General features: G+C 41.4%; 2 protein-coding genes across 8 annotated transcripts; both read right to left on the minus strand.

The window, feature by feature from the left end:
• Positions 1-32: 32 nt before the first annotated feature.
• On the minus strand, positions 33-6270 carry RIT1 (Ras like without CAAX 1). Its single transcript, XM_080570420.1, has 6 exons — positions 6109-6270; positions 5911-6032; positions 5438-5494; positions 4562-4635; positions 3888-4079; positions 33-2809 (listed from the first exon to the last, which is right to left on the minus strand). Exons 2-6 carry the CDS (start codon positions 6002-6004, stop codon positions 2579-2581), a joined length of 648 nt encoding a protein of 215 aa, XP_080426546.1. The 5' UTR covers positions 6005-6032; positions 6109-6270; the 3' UTR covers positions 33-2578.
• A 97-nt stretch (positions 6271-6367) lies between these two features.
• Positions 6368-18400, minus strand: KHDC4 (KH domain containing 4, pre-mRNA splicing factor). 7 transcript variants are annotated; one of them, XM_080570404.1, is made up of 15 exons: positions 18244-18400; positions 17826-18063; positions 16322-16450; positions 15892-15971; positions 15234-15286; positions 14530-14693; positions 13939-14150; positions 13287-13347; positions 12454-12511; positions 11987-12240; positions 11326-11481; positions 10245-10357; positions 8769-8860; positions 7677-7780; positions 6368-7216 (listed from the first exon to the last, which is right to left on the minus strand). In XM_080570404.1, the coding sequence occupies exons 1-15, from the start codon at positions 18333-18335 to the stop codon at positions 7169-7171; spliced, it is 1854 nt and encodes a 617-aa protein (XP_080426530.1). In that variant the 5' UTR covers positions 18336-18400; the 3' UTR covers positions 6368-7168. The 7 variants fall into 7 exon arrangements, 5 of the variants coding, with proteins under 5 accessions (XP_080426530.1, XP_080426529.1, XP_080426528.1 ...); XR_013942519.1 differs by having other exon boundaries at positions 7182-7216; positions 7677-8412; XR_013942518.1 differs by having other exon boundaries at positions 6368-7780; positions 10245-10329.
• Between the last annotated feature and the right edge of the window lie 30 nt (positions 18401-18430).

Consider the following 18430-nt stretch of genomic DNA (forward strand, 5'->3'; position numbering starts at 1 on the left):
TACACACCACACATTAAAACGTCAAATACAAATTTTGTATTAAAAATTCTATATTGTGTCAAATAAAACAATAATCCCGTGTACAAATTTATATATGACAAAAATAAAACTCTGTTTGAATAATACTGTAAAAAAAGTGCTTGCTGCTGTTCTGATTTAATAGTTCTATAAGCAACAGGCTCACAAAAGGCATTAGTAAACACTTGAATTGCATTGAAGGAATCAGGTAAGGCACAGACATCAGTTACGTTAAGGTGAAATATTAGTCCCATATAGCTTTCAGTACTGCTGGCAGGTTAACTTTGCATGCTATCTGAAAACTTTGAATGTAGGAAGCTGACTAATACTTATGTTAAATTACTGAATTAAGGAAAAGCACAGGGAAAACTTGTAATCACAATCAGGCCCCTGCTTAGCAGTCCCAAAAGTCTGGTTTGAAGAAATTGTTATGACAACAGAATCAGCAACTGCTTTTAGAGCAACATCTTAGTTGTCACTCCCCTCCTCCCCAAATTCTCTGCCGAATGGTTTTCCTAGGATTTTTAAGGGTTATAGACAGCATTTATTTATTCCGACAATGAATGAATAATAGGCTTTAAGTTCTAAACCAGTAGCTACTGAAAGATGCACAACTGCTCACACTGTTAATTTAAAAGAGATCTTACGTTCCCAACAATCCAGATTATTCTCAGTCTCTTTTTCAATTGGCGTTATGTGCAATGATTACTAGCGTATCGTAACACTGGAGTTTTGGAAGGAAGTGAGAAACAGAGACCAATTTAGATATTTAGCTCAGCTACAAACAAAATAAAAAAAATGCTCACCCCCCATTTTTTATTATAAATTTCTTTGTTTTTAATCCCACACAAAGCAAATATTCTTAAAAGCACCAGGCACAGAATTTCCAGTGGTAACTTAAATAGTAAAGAGTTTAGAAAGAAGAAAGTGTAAAGGATTATATTTGTTATCCTTACTTGTACTAGATCCTTTTACATACAAATTTGAACAACTTCATTTTCAGTTTTGACTGCACATATGCAGCACACTAAGACTGACGTTACAGATCTTATTTTTAGTCAGTAAGATTAACAGTTACTGACATGGATGATCAAAGATTAACAGAAGCTATACTACACCTACAGACTAGAGTCTCTTTCATTCCTAAACTGAAAGAGTCTAGGCACTTAGGTCTCTGAGAAAAGTGTTTTAAACACATCTGAGTCATCTCATCATGATTTGCTGTACTATTTAAAAAATGAACACCAGACATTCATCTCTCCAGTGACCTTTTAGCACTGTGACACCAGCTCTGGATTTAAATTCTATAACCAATGTATATGTAAATCACCTCAAAAGCAAAAAAAGATCTGCTATGCACGGAGCATCTGCCTCAGAAGCACTTTCTTAACCGAATCATTGATTACTGAGCATAAAAAAAACACATGTACATGCACTAACTGGACCTCTTGCATATTTAAGATCAGGGATATGAATATCTGTCAAGAGAAATCTGTCATTGGTGCCCAGCTAACTGCTTCCTTCTACTGCATCACTAGTTCTACTTTTAAGACAGTATTGGAAGAATCCTGGGCCCAGATACCTCAGTTTCAGTCATTTTCTTTACAAAGTAGTTATCATAGAATAATTTGAAATGACTACATTAAAGACTTCTACTCAATGATACTGGCTCCTTTAAAATAATAATATAAAATTGAATGTAAATAAATAAGCCACTGCACCATTACAGCTGTCATTTTAAAAAGCAAGTCAGAAAATTCAAAGCTGTAGTTTCTAGAGCATCTACAGCATCATTACATTACACATGCTATGACAACACAGTAAATGCTATATACAGTAGGAAAATGCTACATATTCATGCACTGTTGCCAAGTTATAGCTGCCATAGGAACCGTAATTTGCTTTTTCTGACTTGTTTAGAATCCCACCTACCACACTGAGGTTTAACTGATAACTCAGATAAACTTGCACAAGATATGCCACATTACTTTTGATAGAAAAATTCTTCTCAGTGAGAACAACAACAAAACCCCTCTAGTACATCTCCCTTCATTGCCACCAATATGTAGCTGGACACAGTCATGACATACACTTTGTAAACTACTTCTCAGCACGACCTCAGAAAGCCTTCTCTCATGATGTGGGTTACTGTTCTGGAGAGCAGCAACATTTTGTTGTGCAAACAACTAGGAAAAAAAATTAAGTTAGGCTGGGTAGAAGTTCAGCGATATTTTTACACAGTTCAACTTCCAGTATGCAGTGACCAAAGACAAACATTAAAAAGTGCAGTGTCATAAACCTATCGGCATTTGTAACCAACAACATATAAACAGTATTTGCTGGATCCAGTCAAAAAATGACAACAAACAAAATTGTTACTGTATCTTAAGTTAAATATCCAAAATGAAGAGATACCATTTTAAACAAAAATAATTGGTAAAGTTACACACTCCCTCATAAAAGTCCCGTCAGTCTAAAACATACTGTTGAAATGTCACTAAACCACTTCGGTTACAAATGGCCGTTCACAGGTTTTATTCTGCAGAGGAATTATCTCCGTTCAAGTGACTGAGTCCTTCTTCCTTCTAAATGGTGACTTTAGTCTTTTCCACATGCTGCTTTTAGGTTTGGATTTTTTTTCCATTGCCATTACTGCTTCTTTTTCTTTCCTGCGGATTTCTCTCACAAGAGCATGAAATACATCATCAATATAATAACGGTACGCAGCTGAAGTTTCAAAAAAAGGGCAGTTGAATTCTCGAGCTAAAGCAGAGCCTTCTTCTTTGGAGACCTAAAACAAAGTTCACGCTTATCAAGAAAGGCAAAACCATAAAGTCTACCTCTTCCTACTCTGTTCAGCCCAGAACTTTACATGCACCCTCTCCCACTTTCCTAACAGCACGTTTCCACTGATGTCTAAATCTTTACAAAACCATTTCTTTTTCACTCATCGCTTCTCAAGCAATGCAATCATCTGTAAGAGATTCTCCAGACATAGCAGCTTCTGGTCATTATAGAAAAACAACCACCACTGAAGGAATATTCCTTTCTTGGAACTTAATCAGGGACTGCCTAATACGAGCAGTTCTCAGCCCTAACACAAGTATTTGTCAGCTTGGTCAGTTAAGGGTATTTCCATCTCTTGGTTAAAATCTATTATTTTTGTCAAATCACTTCCCGGAACTGAACAAAACCTTTCCTGAACACCAGTCTTGCCAAAGACATACAAAGACAAGCACCCACTCCCTGTCCTATGCTTTACACCTCTTAGCATGGGGCTTCTACCTTAACTACCATGACTTTCCTGCCACAACGCACACTAAAAAATCAGGTGTAGAAACAGCACTTCTGGAAATTGTTTTTCATGTTACTTTTCCACGCAGTGAACCTCTGCTTCAAACTGTTTTCCCCACAGACAATACAATTTCCTTAAGCTGAAACTCATTTTCCTTTCTGCCCATTCTTAGATTCTAAGTTCCCCATTATTATGCCTCTATTCTTATCACACTTGCATCTGTAATTTGTACTTTGTAATTTGTACTACTATTTGCAAGTGGTTTATGGAATGCTGTATCTCTATTAACAGCATCTCTCTTCAGGAATTAAAAAGGATTGATTCTTTGAGTTTCAACCTAGGTTTGGAAAAAAAAACCTAGGTTGAAACTCAAAGAATCAATCTGAAAACTTTACCTTTGTGATTGCTATGTGCATTTGGTTATTCAACACATACCAGGTTAAATATGTACTTCTCTAATGTTCAACTTGTATAGTAAACATGCAGAAAAAAATTGAGAAAGGGAATCTGACCTCTTTTATTACCACACTTTACAGGAGAAATGTAATTGAGGGCCTATTTCTTAGCCATTTACCTGCCGTAGCTGTGTCAGATCAGATTTATTTCCCACCAGGACCACAGGAGTGTCATCAGTGCGCCGAACGCGATAGATAAGCTGTTTGAATTCACGCACTTCATGGAAACTGCGTCGGTCTGTGATTGAATAACAGATGATAAATCCCTCGCCAGCCCTCATGTACTGGTCTCTCATGGCCGTAAACTCTGCCTAGAAACAGACAATTACATTTCAATTGCACAAATATGATGACTTTCCAATCTGCTTAAAATCGGAAACGAAGTATGTATTCCAAAAACAGCTGCATAAAAACACTATTAGCAAACGGGTCATCTATCTTCTCGTCCTGTTACATATAGGACGAGATACTATTGGATTAATACCAAACTTCCCTTGCTATAGAAATTATGCAAATGTGTATTTTTTTCAGCCAATATATATCAATCACTTGCTGAGCATGAATAGCAAGATGCAATGGAGAAAACAGTATATGAAAATAGTACTGCCTGGGATGCCTGAACATATATAAAATGATACAGATGCTATAAACAATATGATACTTAGAAGAACTACGACAGCTCTAAAAACGATTTGGAAGAAAAGATAGGAATACTCTTACAGGACTTCTGTCTCTGTAACTGATCATTACAGACTTCTAACACCCTCCCACTCACTGATTAGTGCTTACATACCTGCCCCGCCGTGTCTAAGATATCCAGATTAGCAGGTTCATCATCAATGCGTATTCGTATTTTATAAGCATCCTCTGTGAATTCATGGCACATCAGAAAAAACAAAGTTGGAGTACAATTGCAATATGCATTAGTCATCACTACACAGAATGTTACACAAGAACCACGTAAGCTGTTAATATTATAACAGTAAATTAGCCAGTTCTTCACTTAACAACAAATTAAAATTTGACTGCTTTGTGATTTAGGATCTTCTCAGCTGGGTCCATCTGGTCCAAACCCTGCTGAAACATGCTCACCCAGAGCCACTTGGCTCAGGATCACATCCAGGTGGCTTCTGAATATTTCCGAGGACAGAGAGTCCATAGTCTCTCTGAATAACCTGAGCAGAGGTATTCCAAGCCCTTCAACATCACTGTACATAACAACATATTCAGCTCTGAAGCACTTCACCCCTGTTAATGTGAAATTTCCAAACCACAAAGCACAGTTTGGCCTGACAAATTAACAGTAACTGATCTGCATCAGATTAGATTAGATTTTTTGAACAGAAAACTAGTAATCACCCCTCAGAAATTTCTTATTCTTATTTGTCAACATACAAATACAAGGTAGCATTTGGCCCAAATAAATGAATACATGATGGGAAAAACATTCAAGAGAGAAAACTCGGGATATGTATCCCAGTCCTTACGGTAGTCTCAAAACTTTTAACACTGTAAATTAGTAAACTAAGGGACCTGACTCCTCAATTTACAGCCAAGTTCACATGCTCCTTTACATCGAACACATTAAAGAAATGGACTCGACAGCACCTCAGTCTCCTAGGAGATGGAGTGAATGGCAAAGAGGAAAGAGAAAAGAGATTTTTCATACCAATTGTGGGATCGTGATCCTCCGGAAATCGGTGACTGATGAACTGCATAGTCATGGCTGGAAACAAAAATCGGAGGCTTACAGTCACATAAGTCTGGTAAATAAGTCTGCCACTTCGGCATTCACTTCACAACACATCTGTGCGTGTTATTTACCTGATATTATTCAACTAACAACTAGAAGATAAAACTGACAGAGAAAAAACAACGCAAGAACCGAACAGATTAAACAACGCAGAAACGTGGAGAACTACGCTCTTATCCTCAACAAACGCGGCCTTAGAGGGTTCAGAAACAAAGCTGGAAGCTTTGTTTTTGTTTGTTTGTTTTTTCCAGGGCACGGAAAGCGACGACACGCCGCGCTCCCTCCCGCCCCGGGCGGGCAGCACACGAACCCGGCCCGCGAAGACGGCGCCGGGGCCGAGCAGGCCACGGGACTTCAGGCCTCTCCGCGGCCCCTTCCCCCGCACGCACCGCTCTTGCCGACGCCGCCGGCGCCCAGCATCACCAGCTTGTACTCGCGGGACTGCCCCGGGGTGCCGCCGCCCGGGCGGGCTCCAGCGTCCATCTCCTCAGCGCCCAAGAAGCCGCCGCCCCTGAGGAGGAGAAAAGAGCGTAAGCGCCGGCAGCCCCTCTCTCGGCCCCACCCCGCCCCGTTCCCGTCCCCTTTACCGTCAGGCTCCTCCGCGCCGCATCCTCCCGGCCGCTGCCCGGGACCGCCACCTTCGCCCGGCCCGGCCCGGCCCGGCCCTTGCTCCAGCCCCACTCCGCGCCGAGGTAGCGACACCAAAATGGCGGCGGCTCCTGCTCCTCCGCGAGAGCCCAGCCCCGCCTCTCCCCATCCTGGCCACGCCCCCACCCCTGACAGGATTCACCCCCCCCCCCGGCGGAGGCCGAGGGCAGCGAGGTTCAACAAAAAAGTCAGCAAGAAGCAGAATATTTATACATTTATTTATAATGGAAGTATGGTTCTACTTATTTACAAGACATAGGAAAGACGACGTTTGTACAAGTGAGCCAGCACGGTCGTTCCGTGTGCAGCAGGGACACACGTTCTGATTTTTAAAACTTTTTACTGCTGTTTCAAAAGCTGACCGGTACCTCCTGGCTGCCCCACACACCAATGTTCTCATTACAAGAGCTCCTCCTGCAACGACCTGCCCTGCCAAGAAAGCCTGTGGTGCAGTTCATGCCCGTAAACAACAGACATTTATTCATTTATTCACAGACTCCACTCCTGCTCTTCAAAGCAAGAGCAATGGTTGCGGTCAGGTCTCTGGCGCTGTATAAGGCTAGTTGCTGCATTTCTTTTCCTTGTTAAATCACCATGGAACAAAATGGGTAAAATCAAATAAGTGAACGCATTAAGAGATTGACAGAAGTTTGGGAGAACCTCATGGGAAGTAGTTCCATATGAACCGCTGAATGGAATGAAATACACAGGGATAATTTGAGAAGATGAAGTACCGGTGTTACAGTACCAAGTCCACCTGGGGATTAGCATCAAGATAAACCAATTAAAGACCTGAGCACCCTCCCGTCCCCAACATTAGGCTAGAACCAGAAGTTGCGGAGTTAGTAAAACCACATTTCAAAGAAAAAAAAACAATGTGGAGTTACAGGAGACACTTAAAGTAAAATTAAATTATGACTTTAGGAAGTGTGATCCACGTTTTTCTGAACTACTGTATATTCCTTTCCTTTGGTGAAAGTCCAAACATTGAATCCATAGTCACCATTGTCTTAATGGGACTGCAAACACAGGCTGACAGCAGGAACACTAGATAAAATACAAACAACAGATGTATAATGAAGTCAGTGTGACTGACACTTTCCATTTTTAAGTTATCCTGGAAAGACGGGAAACAGACCAACAGGCTTCCCTAGTTTTCCTTTACAGTATTTCCCCCACTCTTTAAGGGACTGGCCCTGTCAAAATACTATTTCAAATATTTTTCAGAGTTGACAAATCCACTGCAGAAATAAGGATTTTTAGAAATAACGGAGCCCTTTCAAGGGGGAATACTGAACCTTTAGCTTCTGTAAATGTAAAAACAATGCATATTTGCAAAGTTCATTTTGTAATATACATGCATTATTGCTAGAGAAAAAAAAGAGGATGAATGAAAACTGCTCTGTAGCTTTTATGGTGCCATCCAAAATGGCATCTGTTGTTTGGCTCGCTGTTGTGAGGAAGGGTATTGGTAACCCAAACTCCATCCCTGTGAAAAAGTACTTGCATTTTTATGGCCACCATGTTCCTCCTCTTCGTCTGATGAATCTCCAGCATACGCCACTAATCCAAAGCCCTTTTCTGAAGTTTTCATCTTCTTAGCTTGATGATCTAGGAAGGGAAAACAAAACAACCCCCCAGCCCCCAAGAAGGAAAAACAAAAATAAAAAGAGATAAAATGCCCCAAAACAAGTTAATAAAAAAAGATGTTAATTGTAAATTGTTAGTTGGACACCATTTTGAGGTCACAAGGCCAACGGTCATCCAAGGTCGAAGGCCACACGAAACAGCACCAGCAACAGCACAAGTGATCCATCAGAACCATGTAAGAGAACAGAGAAAGAAGAAACAAACACACAAAAAAAGGTAAAGTTAGCAAATGGGTCTAAGTGATGGCAATTTCACCGTTAAAGAGATAAATATGTAAAGAAAAGTAGAAATTTTGTTCAAAAGAAAGCTAACAGAAGAGCAATCTCTGGGACCAATACTGCAGAAAAACTAAGGTTAAACAAACTAGCACGATGTGCCTGCAGATCTGATATGGAAGGCACTAAACTACTAGGAGAGTTAAAGTGATTACGTGTTTTACCAAGTTGCAAAGACTTGATGCATGAAAGCCCTATGAAAGGATGAAATCTAGTAACACTTCTGTTGTTTGCAGATGAGGTAGACGTAACTCATGTCTGTAAATACACACCTGAACCATAACTCCCTCTGATACTCCTTAGTGCTTCTAGAGATAGCTGTTCACAATGAAAAGCCACATGACATCTGTGTTACAAAACAATCCCATGAGATTCTATGCCTCAGCTGACTGATGGGTCAAAAAACTCAGTCAACTCTGCCTTCGCTTAATCACACCCTCATCATTCATATAGGTATTTACTGAAGTTTTATGAGAAGCATTATCTGTGTATATAGTCACAGTGAACACAAGAGATTTTAGAACAGGGCAATGTTTTAAAATCCCTTTCACTGAACGCAGTATGAAGAGCAGCCAAAAAAATCACTAATTTATTTAAATGGGCAGTAAGACCAGTGCAAACTTGTTTGGAAACTCAAACTTGACTTACAAGTGTGTTTTACTCACTGCACTCACCATGGTTGCCTGGTAAAGACCCCACACCATTTCTTTCTTCAGATTCTGATTTCATCCCAGTGACTGGAAAAGCTGGTGGAGGCATCAACTGCCTATTTAAACAAGTGCAAGCCTTTATTATTATTTATTTATATATTAAGAGCAAGCAGAGACAAAGGTAAGAGCAAACAAATTCAAAATGCAGTCCTTGACTGAGTTTAACTTTTAATTAGATTCATTGTACTCTAAAATTCAGGATGGATAGGAACGTATAAAGGATAACAGCAAACACGTGGTTCCATTTCACCTAGAGCATCTTAGCACTCCAAGCAACTTAAAGAGACAAAAATGTGCAATACAAGATAAACTTAAAACTTAAAAACAGGAATAAAGCTATATGATGCTTCTTATGAAATTGCTTCTTAAATGAATTCAGGAAGCATACCACCAGCTCTCCAGATGAACTATCTTTTCAGATGAACTATCTTTTTTTTTTTTTTATTACCAACTCTTTCATACATTAGGTCTTATAAAGCCACAGGCTATTTTTGAAATCACAGAAAATGAGTAATAACATAAGTCTTATATTTCACCCTCTCTTTTCTGTGTTTGCCTTAGACTTAACAGTCCAAGTGCAAGGTGCTGCAACTGGGTCGGGGCCATCCCAGACAGGAGTACAGACTGGGAGAAGAACTCATTGAGAGCAGCCCTGCTGAGAAGGACTTGGGGGTTCTGGTGGACGAAAAGCTCAACATGAGCCAGCAGTGGGTGCCTGCAGCCCAGAAGGCCAACTGTGTCCCGGGCTGCATCAAAAGAGGAGTGGCCAGCATGTTGAGGGAGGGGATTGTCCCCCTCTACTCTGCCCTCTTGAGGCAGAGTACTGCATCCAGGTTTGGGGCCCCTAGCAGAAGAAAGATGTGGACCTGTTAAAATGAGTCCAGAGGAGGGCTACAAAGATGATCAGAGGGTTGGAACACCTCTCCTATGAAGAAAGGCTGAGAGAGCTGGGCATGTTCATCCTGGAGAAGAGAAGGCTCTGGGGAAGCCTCATTGTGGCCTTTCAATACTTAAAGGGGTTGTATAAAAAGGAGGGAGACGGACTCTTTACTTGGGTAGCTAGTGATAGGACACGGGTGAATGGTCTTAAACTAAAAGAGGATAGATTTAGTCTAGACACTAGAAGAAAATTCATCACAGTAAGGGTACTGAGGCACTGGAACTGACTGCCAAGAGAAGTGTTGGATGCCCCATCCCTGGAGGTGTTCAAGGCCATGCTGGATGGGGCCTTGGCCAACCTGATCTAGCATGCAGCCTATGGCAGGGGGTTGGAGTTAGGTTACCTTTAATGTCCCCTCCAACCCAAGCCATTCTATGATTCTATGAAAACAAACAAAAAAAGCAAAATACCAAGTCACAGAAGAGACCATGAAAACAGGTCTGGAATAAGCTTTCCATCAGAATTAGCAAAGGTCTGATCATATTTCTTTCACCACTTACCTGTCCCTCTCTCTCTCCTTTCCTGAGGAACTTGCTGGCTTCGATCCGGCTCCATCGATTTCACTCTGACTGGAGAAGCCTGTACCTAAATTAGTCATATGAATGGGTCCATGCTATGAGCAGAAAAACACACGGCATTAGCAAATCTACAACTACAACATAAGCTACAGCTCCTTAATGATAATGATAGGAAACCCAACTTTTCAGAGTATATTGCCAACTACTAGAAGAAGCCACTAATCACCACTGTTAAACAAAATACTTTCTCCTAAAAATACTGAGGAGAGTAAAGTAGTAAGAAACACATCTGAGCACCAATATAGAAGACACCTCACCACTTAGTCTATCTTCATGAGGACTTATCTCCTCAATCAGCCAATTCTGAATACTGTATAGGCCTCAAGCCACAGTAAACTCTGCTTGAGATACTAATATTAGGTCTGGTATGTAGGCAGTTCCTTATATTCTCTAGGCAAAGCTTTTATTAAGGGTTTCTGCCTATGAGCAGGGATATATCACAAGCATTTCCAGAATTTCCCTTTTCTCACATACAAGTCTGAAGAAAAACTCGAAGTTATTTTTATTAAAATCAACTGTGTAACATTCGCTATCTAAAAATAAATAAATAAAATCAATCTCTTAAAACTAGGCTTCTTGTAATCCTCTCAAGTGCAACCTACAAGAAAGGTAAATAGGAAAATCTGGAAGTTATTACCCTGCTTTCCTCCCCTCCCTTCAAACAAGCCTGCCCAAGAGACCCAACAGAGAAAGCAAAGAGAAAAAATAACCTCCCTTTAAACTAACCAGTAAAACACTATTGCCATCTCTTTGACCTGAATGCACTGCTATTCTTCATGAAAGAATGCAGGTCTGGAAAGCCAGATGCCAATTAATCAAATAAGACAGCCTGAGAACAGTGCACCCAGTCAAAGAAACTGTAGCATGGTCTCAATGTGTCGTAACAATTACTGTCTGCCAAAGGTCCTGCCTGTCTGGTCCTAAATAAACTGTGCTAATAACAATCCCTCTCTAGCCAAGTTCTATTTTGTTGAATTAAGTAGAATTGCTGATTTTATTCCACCTGATATCCCAGCAGTCCTGACTCTCTCTCATCTGGTAGTTCCTCAGTGAAGCGCCTCTTTTGACCTTGGGGATGGGGTTGGACTTGTGGCTGTGTACCAGTTGGCAAAGTTGTTTTTACTGGGGCAGCAGGAAGAAAAGGAGCACTCAGTGGACTCTGGCATGTAGAAGTTGGGGAAAAAAAAAGATAATTTGATAATACATGTGTATGAAGTATAAACCCAATGTACAGTTTCATGCATAGGATCAGAAAACACAACTAGTTTTTCTTTGCAGAACTTGAGAGCCAAAAAGGAAATTTACAATTTAAATTCACAACAAACATTTGATTTATGGAATGCTCCCACCTCAAAGTAATCATTATCTGCAACTCACTGTACCTATATAGCCTGTGGTAATGCTTTTCATAAGTGACCTATCCCTGCAGACACCCTTTATGCTAACAGGTGGTTACAGTATGAAAACTGCAGTATAAAACAGCCATACCAAAAACGTCATTGCTTAGACAGAAGCATCAAAGCAATAACCGTAGAAATTGCCTATGCATACCATAAAGAAGAATTCTCTATCTGTAAGTACTTTATTGTAAGTATTTTATTGTTAGCAAGAAACAGCTCAGGAAGTTGACAGCTGTAAGGCAAACAGTTCATCTGTGGCAGTACCTGGCCAGTGCTGGCTGGAGGCTGTACTTGAGATATTGGGTATTGTGTCGGCACAGGCGGAACTCCTGTAGGTAGTGTTGTTAAGACTCCTGGTGCCAATGGCACAGCAGGTGGTACTATGCCTGGTACACCATACGGTGGCTGAACTGGTTGCTGAGGAGGGGGAACGACAGGATAACCAGACTGATATCCATTGGAAGGGTAATATGATGGCTGAGAAGGTACGCTATTTATAGCAGCAGGCTGCGCGAAGCCTGGAGAGAGAGGGAAGAAGGAACAAAAGGGTCATCTTCAATTCAGCTCGCAGTCACACAAACAGTGAATTCAGTTACCAAGTATAAAAAGCTGGACTGCTTCTGAATTAAAGAAGTTAACACACAAGACTTCCACAGGTAAAGAAATTCTACAAAACTTAGCTGTAAGTACAGCTCCATAGAACGCAGCTCTAAAGACTTCGTAACATTTACCTGCTAAAGGTACTGCAGTGGTTATTTGATTCACAAATCGAGAGTATTCAGCATGAACCTACAAAGGATGTCAAAGATTAGAAAATAAGCATCTATTTCCTTTATTACTCTCCTGAAGGCAAAGGGCATTTAACTATGTATCACCATAAAACTGTAAGTGGACTTTGATTACAGAACACACTATACTCAAAGCCATAACAAAAATCCAAACACGAAAACAGAAAATCGAGAACCCACAGACCAAAAACCAGCAAAATCCTGCAGAACAAACCACTACTGGTGAGAAACTGCTGGTCTCTGTGACAAATTCATGTAAAACACAGGATACCCTTTCACAGGAAATGTACTATGGCAAATGAATTCAGTAGATGCAAAATACTTAAGTCAAAGCATCTAAAGCATTTTTTGAAGAGAGACTTAGTATTGATACTTGAGTACAGGCTCCAAACAGGAAGACTGTCTGACAGGATTTTACTTTATTTTGGGGTGGTGCATTCATACAAATAATTTTTTTAGGTTTTGTTATATGTGTACACTGTGAAATTTTCTAAAAACTCATTTGGTGCCAAGGACAACAATATCCCTAGGAAAGAAAGCAGGCTGTGTGCCTCTGGACAACATTTAAAGCTAAGACAAGGTAAGCTACAGGAATCAAACAAAAGAATCCTGCTTTTTTATGTACACAGTCAAAATTCCACACACTCTGAGGAAAAAACTAATGGCAAATCAGAATATACTGTTTTGCTGAGAGCATAAAGTAAAATCTTTGTTAGCCAGGCACATGCTAAAGTTATGACAGGATCTGAAATCCCATATTTGTAAAAGCTACTCACAGTTTGCAACAGATTCTCACACAGCTTTTTAGCAGCTGCCAAACCTTCTGGCTTTGGGTGACTGAAAACATATACAAAAAAGTCTCATAAGCACAAACATTACCACCAAATTTGGGAGCTGGTTCTTCCATCAGCAACCTACTGTCAAATCTTATCCCTTTAAAGAGCCATCAGTCACCACAACAGGACTCTAGTTGCTCTGCAGCTACTTTAGCACAATTGTGAACAACAGTGAAGAACATTTATTTTCTAGATGAAAATTCAGGGTACTCTAAACACTGAAAGAAACATGCAAAGAGAAATGACTTGTTGCTCAATGCATTTTGTTGAGCTCTTAAAGCTCAACATCACAACCCAAGCACAAGAAGAACATAGCTTTACTGTCTTCCCAGTAAAAGTAGTACATTATAGTTAAAAGCTATGCACGATCCTTCTTCCTCTATCTTTACCACTTCATAGATAGCTCTATTAAAATAGAAGTATAAAACCTGTCTCATTTGCATTAATCGGACAGAATTAAGACATAATTCTTAAAGTCATCTTCTTAAAGATTTTGAGACTAAGAACTCCCCACAACAATAAAAAATTAAGCTACATTCATAAGTGGTCACTGGGATTTTTTATTATTCTATTTTTAAAAGCCTCCTCGTACCTGATGTAGATGTACATGGGTTCAAAGGCTTCTCTGCCTGATGCTGGTTCTATGCAACCTGAGCCTTTCCCGCGAAGAAAGACTTTGGCACCTGTTTCAATTTGAATATGCTGCAAGTAGGAGCAACCAGGCCCTTCCACCTTCTCCTTCACATTAAATGTAGGTACAGCATGTTCCAGACCAACAAATAATTTGTCCTGAACATAATGCATCTGTAAATGCAACAGTAAAGACTTATTATTTCACTCTTAGAATTAGGATTCTAAGTTCATTTCACTGGATTCTTAGTTCATTTCACTGGAGACCAAAAAAACTTATTTCTGTGAGTCAGCACAGTTCATGTTGGATGGCACAGTAGGCCCTTTGCTTTTCTTTAAGTAGGACTGCTCTCTCCATCCCTTTTCTTCTAGGAGATTACTGTCACCTGAGTCTCACTCTTCAGACTCAGTCTGATTAGTCCTCCAGATTTCACAACATGTAAGTTTGTTTTTTTTTTTTCCCCTCAGTAAATGACACAACATTTATACTTTGCAATAGGCAAATTTTGTAATCAATGACATTTAATGAAAGACACAGAAATTAATTACCCACCCCTGACTGGAACGGAGGTTTTTGACCAACTGCTGGAGACAACTGAGTAATGGGGGCCGGCTGGTGGTAGACAGTAACTGTAGCTCCATTGAATGTTGGACTAGAACCTGTGGCAGCTTTCACTACTCCGTTAGTAATAATCTCTTTAATACGGTTAACAGCTCCTATTTGACAGAATATGAAATATATTTGTATTTCAGTAGAGGGAAATTACTAAGAGATCTTAGTTCTCTTCACAAGAAGAATTTATACTAGTGGGATAGCCACCCAAACACTGATCTTCTTGGTAACTACAGCAGACTAGATTCAACACGTCAACACATAAGTGATTCCCTTCATGCCTGAGTATAGAAAAAAGAAATTCAGGCAACTGAGTTTAAAAAACAAAACCACATCCCCTGCCTGCCACACGCACACACACCATCCATCTACAGAAATTAATTTTGAAGGCAACACTAGTTGCAGTGATCAAAGCACATACTGCGCTTTCTCGTAGTAAATCAAAGGTTTTAGTTCCATGACTTACAGGACACAGTACTTTAGATAAAGTCTCTGCTCAAAACTAATATCAATGATTAGCACTGACATTATTTATGGCACAAATCCGTACCAGTCATAACAAAACCTATTAGTACTAGACTAATTAAGACTGTCTTAACATATTGCAAATAATTAGATAAAAACAGAATGCTTTGCACACTTACTGTCAACCAATTCCCTTGTCTGACCCTGGACATGAAGATACAAAGGACGATCTCTAGGAAGGAAATGTCAAACACTCTATTAAATCCACAGAGCACATACAGTAATGGATTCAATCTAATTCTATTACAGTCATCTGGCTATATGAATTCTTCCTCAAAATCTTGCAAAAGACATGAAATAGAAAAATAATCCATTCAAATTTAATATCACAGCACTCAGTAAGCAAAACTTTGCGCTAGAAACTACAAAGATTCAGAAGTTAATTACATGACAACTTATAAAAGTTATTCTATTGAAAACTCTAACTTGCTTGTCCACATGAAAGGACAATTAAAAGCACCAAGTCTACGAAATATTAGCTCGCTTCAGAATTGGAAGGGTCCCATTCTTGACAAAGTGCTCAAGAAATCTAGGATAGGGTTCAAACAGAAGAACTTCAGCACACTCTGATCTGTCATGTTTGTTTTTTATTTCACCTTATCAGTTCTAAGCAGGAAGGAAAGCAGCTATGCAGTCAGCATTATCATAACGATAAACACATTTGAAATATTCAATGGTCAATTTACTGTCACACAAACATGACACTGCTCATGAAAAACAAGAAAACCTCATTATTAACCAGCCAATTACAAAAAAATGGGGCAGAAAAATACAAACCCAGGTCCCACTTTTGCTTTCTCTTCTGCAGTCATGAATCTCCCTCGAGTAGAGACAGCTGCTCCACTCAGTCGACTTATCTACAAGCAAGTAAAAAAGCGACAAGTTTACCAATAATAAAACATACAAACATTAAAGTGGTTTAAGCTAAGCTGTTGTGTAAAGAGAACAGAAATCATTACTGAAGTGCTAAGAGAACAACTGGTGCCTGCTAAAGGATACTGGCTATGCTACCTTACCTCGTGATACAACACCTTATTGAACAAACCAATAAACTACTCAAGAAGTGTCTTAGAAAACACAGTAAGTTTTGTAAAAAACAGAAAACAACCACTGAACATAGTTTATTGCAAGGTTTTTTAACCATACAAAAAAGGTACAACCATTGAGCTGCCAAGCCTAACAAATCAGCAGGAGCTCCTGAACATACCTCATCCTGAGTCTGTCCTCTTGTCAGCAGGTTTCTGCATGTGAGGGGCACGTCATTGATTTCTACCTCTGCCACCACAAGGTCATCTTTGCTTTTACTTGTAGCCGGACCTTTTCCCAGAGCCTGCAGCTTCAAAGACAACCATTGCAACAGACCAGTGGTTGGAAAGCTGAGAAAAACCACGTAACATACACATCGACCCTAGCAATCTAGGGAGGTGAATACCTTTTACATTCTCCCCCTTTAGCTGTTGGACCCAAAAGCTTCACAAATATTAACAGAAAGTACATTATACCTACCTATTACTTACTAATTCACTTCTGCACAACCTCAACCTCAAATAAAAAACATTATTAGTTATATTCTCAGGACGTTTTAATAATTAGTTATTTTAATAATTAGTTACTGAAATATTAGAAGGGACACACAAGGAACACACTCTTGGTTCCACACAGGACGACCCAAAAATCAGATCATCAGTCTGAGAGCAGTGTTCAAACGCTTCTTGAACTCCAGCAGCCTCAGTGCCATGACCATGTCCCTGAGGAGCCTGTTCCAGTGCCCAGCCTCTCAGTGAAGAACCATCTCCTGACATCCGACCCAAACCTCTGTCACAGCTCCATGCCATTCCCTCGTGTCCCGTTGCTGTCACCAGAGAGAAGAGAACAGCGCCTGTGCCTCCGCTCCCAGGGGCTTACTTGCCACTAAACCTTACGTGTTAAAAGGGGTGTAATCGTCATTTCAGATACACGACCAACAGCGAACCATTTGTGGTGACTACACAGCAGGGCACATTTGCCACTCTCTCTCTCATTATCTACAAACGATTCCATGACAAAACAAGTATTCATTTTGATATCACTTCATAAGGCAACCCTTAAAAAATAACTGGCAGTCTCACCAACACTACGGATGTCAAGAAAAGATAAGATACACTGTGAAATCATACTCTTCTTGTTAACCTCATATTTCAACCAACTAGGAAGGAAACTTGAAGTAGTCTTTTAAATTCAGCTCTAATGTAGCCTAATAACATGCAGAAAAGCAGGATTGTTCCCGTTGGTAGAACTGAAAAAGCAGCTTTAAGTTACACTTTCTTTATTTAGAACATGGACATATGCTCCTACTGATAGCTTGTCTAACCACGACAGTAATTTGGTTTCCATGTTTTAAATTGTTTTATACACAAGACAGCTGTACTATTTAAAAGATACGTCAGAAGTATTTATCTTCTTACCAAGAATCACTTTGGTTAAGACTTGTGGAGGAGGACTTACAGCTATGGCAGTTTTGCATTCTTCTGCGAACACCAAGAAAACTTTTCCAGTTGTTTTTGTTACACCCTACTCCAAGAACGAAACCCCCATCCGTTCTCTGGCTTGTTGACGGACATTTCGAAAAATACCACCCGTGGGGCTGCAAATAAGGGACGTGACACCTGCCCTCGCTCTCCGGCCGGCCCAGGGGGTCCCAGCGGCTCCTGTCGCCAACCCCGCTCACCCACCTTGTCCGCCGTGCTGGGCGCCGGCTTCAGCTTCCCTTTGGCCATTAACATCGCGTTGATTTTCGCCGCCACGGCGGCGGCCGCATCCAGCGCCCCGGATGGAGCCGCGGAGCTCTCGGAACCGGCCGCAGCGGGCCCGCCATCCCCGCCGCCAGGAAAGGGGCGCCCGGGCAGCGGGGCCGTGCCGGGGAGGAGGAAGGCGGGGGCCGGGCCGGGCTGGTCCCACTTGCTGCGACGCCTGCAAAACGGAGAGCCCTCAGTCCCCGCCGGCCGCGGCCTCCCCGGAGCTCCAGCGGCCGAGCCGCCGCGCCTGGCAGCCGCCGCGCCGAAGCCCCGGCCCGCGGGCCGCCCGCGGGCCGCCCGCCCCGGGCCCCGCCCCGGCGGCCCCAACCTCACCCGCCGGCGGCCCCAACCTCACCCGCCGGCGGCCCCAGCGTCGCGCTGCCCGGCACCTCCCGCCGACATGGCTCCGGCCCGGCTCCACCGCCTCCGCGCGAGCCGCAGCGTCATTTCCGGCCTCCCAGCGAGCCCGCGAGGCCCCTTCCGCCCGTTGCCATGGCAACAGCGGTGACGCACTCGCTGCCTCCCCTCCGGCCCCTCCCTCC

The sequence above is a fragment of the Anser brachyrhynchus genome (genome assembly GCF_964034855.1).
Source record: "Anser brachyrhynchus genome assembly, chromosome: 28".
In the NCBI taxonomy this organism is placed as follows: Eukaryota; Metazoa; Chordata; class Aves; order Anseriformes; family Anatidae; genus Anser; species Anser brachyrhynchus.

Bases quoted from the DNA above. Each gene is read 5' to 3' on its own strand.
- RIT1 (XM_080570420.1), bottom strand. From the start codon at position 6,004: ATGGACGCTGGAGCCCGCCCGGGCGGCGGCACCCCGGGGCAGTCCCGC. The intron at 4,636-5,437 runs GTATGAAAAATC...ATGAATTCACAG, and splicing joins GGATCACGATCCCACAATTG to AGGATGCTTATAAAATACGA. The intron at 2,810-3,887 runs GTAAATGGCTAA...ACTTTGTTTTAG, and splicing joins ATCTGACACAGCTACGGCAG to GTCTCCAAAGAAGAAGGCTC.
- KHDC4 (XM_080570402.1), bottom strand. From the start codon at position 18,335: ATGACGCTGCGGCTCGCGCGGAGGCGGTGGAGCCGGGCCGGAGCCATG. The intron at 11,482-11,986 runs GTACTGCCACAG...TCTACATGCCAG, and splicing joins CTCCAGCCAGCACTGGCCAG to AGTCCACTGAGTGCTCCTTT. The intron at 7,781-8,768 runs GTGAGTGCAGTG...TTCCCTTCCTAG, and splicing joins GTCTTTACCAGGCAACCATG to ATCATCAAGCTAAGAAGATG.